Source organism: Arachis ipaensis, chromosome B04 (genome assembly GCF_000816755.2).
Source record: "Arachis ipaensis cultivar K30076 chromosome B04, Araip1.1, whole genome shotgun sequence".
Lineage (NCBI taxonomy): Eukaryota > Viridiplantae > Streptophyta > Magnoliopsida > Fabales > Fabaceae > Arachis > Arachis ipaensis.
In genome coordinates, this window is record NC_029788.2 from 32417322 (window position 1) to 32421440 (window position 4119).

At 29.6% G+C, this 4119-nt stretch overlaps 1 protein-coding gene across 2 annotated transcripts in view; it reads left to right on the plus strand.

The window, feature by feature from the left end:
* Positions 1 to 2842, plus strand: part of LOC107639221 — a 9342-nt gene extending 6500 nt beyond the window's left edge. For both annotated transcript variants that reach the window (XM_016342695.2, XM_021121091.1), the window contains 3 exons: positions 621 to 773; positions 1019 to 1437; positions 2195 to 2842. In XM_016342695.2, coding sequence (XP_016198181.1) covers positions 621 to 773; positions 1019 to 1437; positions 2195 to 2821 — 1199 coding nt within the window. In that variant the 3' untranslated portion in view covers positions 2822 to 2842. The remainder of the gene's footprint in view (positions 1 to 620; positions 774 to 1018; positions 1438 to 2194) is intronic.

Sequence of the window (4119 nt, forward strand, 5' to 3'; positions counted from 1 at the left end):
TCTTTGATCTGTGTGTTTTTGGCTTTTTAACAATTATTATGAATATGGAAGAGAATGTGTTACTAAATTTAAGATAAATATTTATTAATAGGAACAATTGATGACTAGTAGATTTACATCACTTTCAATTTTAATTCAAATTTCTCAATTCACAAATAATTAATCTCTCCTTTTTAAAATAAGTATTTTTTATCTTTTAGATTTATTAAGAAACTAATGTGAAAAATTGTCCAAATATATTACTTTTTCCAATGAACTTAAAAAACAAAAGATGCACTTATTTTGATAAGAGACATGCTAGAGGGTCAGCAACTTTTGTGATTTTTAGTCATCAAATAGCTATCAATGATGATTTTAATGGTGTGAGATTAGTGTGAGATTTCATCCGATGACTCACTTTTTTTTGCTGGTTACATGCTGGCCAAAATTTAACAAAATTACTGGCCTCCTACACTTTTCCTTTTGATAAAAAGTAGGCTTGTAGGTTTAATTTATTCAACTATAAAGTATGCTCGCTTATTTATTTTGCATTTCTTCAGCAATGATGTGCAAATTACTTTATTTAATCTAACTTGATTAGATATCTGTGAATTTCAATATTTGTATATAATATTTTGCAGGCTTAGCCTTAAAAATGGCGCAAGATAACTCAGAGCTAGCTTATGCAAGGGATGAAAACTATGAGACAGCTTTGCATCTCTTGGCTAAAAACCATTTGGATTCTTGTTGTCAAAGTCCACACCATCAAAACCACACGATCATGATCAACCCTGGTAAATCATTACATTTATTCACAATTCATTAAGAGAATGAAGCTACATTCATCAAGGAGTGAAATTCACAATTCACCATGCATAACAGAGAAAAGAAAAAGAGAAAAACAAAATGAAGGAGAATAAATTTAAGATTTGGGATCCACATTAGTTGTTGTATAAGCTTCTATGCCACACTACCTATTCTTTTGTTCTTTAGCAAGTTTCGTTGATTTCAAGCAACAATTTTGATTATATTATTACAGGCATGAAGCAGCAAGTAGTTTATCAGTTGGTCAAAAGCCTTTGGACCACAATTTGTAACAAGTTCACTATGGATCAGATAATTGATATCATAAGCGAGCCATGTCAACCAATATTTGCTGCTGCAGAAGTTGGTAATTTTGGGTTCTTGTCAGAGCTTATTAGTGGGTATCCAAGCTTGATATGGGCAAGGGATGAGAAAGAACAACAAACTATAATTCACAAAGCTGTCAAGTATCGCCAGGCAAGCATCTACAATGTGATACATGAGATTGGTTCTCAAAAGGATATTATAGTGACTATGCAAGACACTAGTGGTAATACTCTCTTGCATTTGGCTGCACAAATAGCACCACCAAGCAGACTTGAACTGGTTTCTGGAGCAGCTTTTCAAATGTGCCTTGAGTTGGTATGGTTCAAGGTATGAGTTAAAACCCTATCTGTTGATACAAGATTGGACTATCTATCTGTACCTCCCCGTATAATTCTACAACTAATATATAAGAAAAATATATGATTTCTTATTCTACATGTAATTTGAACAAGTAATTAACTTATGTTTATATTGAAAGGCTTCATTAAACAAAGATTGGGTTAATAGTTAAATTAGTCTCTAAAAGATAGATAAGACAATTTTTAAATTCGTTCTTGAAAGATTTTTTTCAATCAAATTGGTCCTTCAAAGCTTACTAATTAATCATATCTGTCCTTCAGTTACTCCGCTCATAAGTTTCATCAACGATTGATTATGTGAAATGGTAACTGATAGCATACATGACATATAACATGTTTAATTAGACATTGACTAAATATGTTTACAAAAATCTATCAATTTAATCACTAGGTCATATTAGGAATAGGATTTTTGTAGTTGGAAAAAATGACTAAATTAATAAATTTTCATAAACATATTTGATCAATATCCAATTAGACATATCAGATATTATATATGTTATCAATTAACGTTTTACAACACCAATCTTTAAAGAAAATTGTTAACTGAGTGATTCGAGGACAAATATGATTAATTCGCAATCTTTAAAAGACCAATTTGATTGAAAAAATATTTCAGGCATAAATTTAAAGAATATCTTATCTTTCAGAAACTAATTTGACTGTTAATCCAGTAAAAATTATATTAGTATACTTAAAAAGTTAAAATTTCATGCATCATACAGGAAGTGAAGAAGATAATGCCACCAACGCATATAAAATCCACAAATTCAGAAGGCTTAACTGCTGGAGAATTATTCACAAGGGAGCACACACAGTTGCGAAAAGATGCAGAGGCTTGGATGAAAAGCACAGCAGAGAATTGTATGCTGATTGCAACCGTCATTGCAACAGGGGTGTTTGCTGCTGCAATAAGCATACCAGGTGGTGTTGACGATGCAAAAGGGAAACCAAACTACTTGAAAAAGTCATCATTTTTGGTGTTTGCAATCTCAGATGCAGCTGCATTTATCTCATCGGCAGCTGCAATATTAATATTCTTGTCCATTCTTGTTTCGCGTTATGCTGAGTCTGATTTCTATAAGTCATTGCCCTTGAAACTCATATTTGGATTGGTAGCGTTGTTCTGCTCAATAACAAGCATGATGGTAGCAGTTGCAAGTGCCTTCTTCATTACTTATTACTATGACTCAAATTGGGTTCCTAGTTTTATTTCTGTGTTTGTGTGTCTACCAATACTTCTTTTCATCTTTTTGCAGTTTAAATTATGGTTTGAGATAATGTATTCAACTTTTTACTGTAAGAATATTTTTAAGCCGGACAAAAAAATGCTTTATGTATTAAAAAGTTAGGGATGCAAACATTGAACTGTATTATATTTAAGTCAAATTTGTTGTATTCTATAAATGAATATATTATTTGATAGATTAGAGAATTGATATTTTTTCACATACAACAAATGTATTCTTAAAAAATTTAAACATTCTATATCTAAAATAAAAAGTATAAAGAACTAGCTATTAGTTAGTCAATTTTAGAATTTATATTTATAATTTAGGATTAAAATTTTATTATTTATGATTTAAAATTTAAGATAAATAAAATAATTTTAAAAAAATTAACTAATATTGGCTGAAAAAATTGATTATTTAACATTACTCATTTAAATTACTAAAAATTAAAAGTCCAAAATTCAGAATTAAAAAAGTTATCAACCAATAATATTACCAACAAATTACATGTTTAAATAGAAGGAAAGGGTAAAATAATAAAAGAGGAAATATATGATGAACAATAGTAGACAATTTTAGAGTTTAAATTTATAATTATTTAGATTTATGGTTAATGAATTATGATTTAGAATTTAAAATTTAAAATAAATAAATTAATTTAAAAAAATTGACTAACGAACAAATATTAATTCTGCAACATTATATATAATTTTGTATAATAAAATAAAAATTTAATCACTGTTAAATTTGTGTAAATTTTATTACGGGAATTAATCTCTCGTGATTTTCACTTTATCAATTTTTTTACCCAAACGAAGTAATAAACAACATATTTTGAGCTTGCCGAACTTCCTCTACATACAGATCCGCCATGACATCGGTGGTTGTTCTGAAGACATTGAGATTCTAGCGATTGACGCGATGAAGACATGGTGGTTGTTTTGGACTAAGGAAGAAGGGAGAGGAAACCGTAGTGAAGAAGAAGGATCGCCGGGCATGCATGCATTAACTGAGGCAGCAGCTGCAGAAACAGATCAAAGGACCTATTGTCAGAGGTGAGAGAATACAGAGGCATTCAAAATACTGAGGAATTTTCCATGCAATTGCATATTTCATTTCATGTTTTTATATTTTATTTTCCGCAAATATATAGAATTTTTCAAGAACTAGATGTATAGTACAAAATTGATAGGGACTATTAGTTTATCCATGGTTATAAACATATTTGAAGGTTCATCCAGAATTTCTCAAAGCAATGAGAGCATTATAATAGTAACTTAGAATCAAATTTTTGTCGACTACAATCAGTATTCTTCTTTCTCTCATCTTCATCAATTACAACCTTTATTTCATTTTATTTTATCATGAATTAAATTTATTAATTAGGACATTGATGTAGCCCATTATATGAATTGATA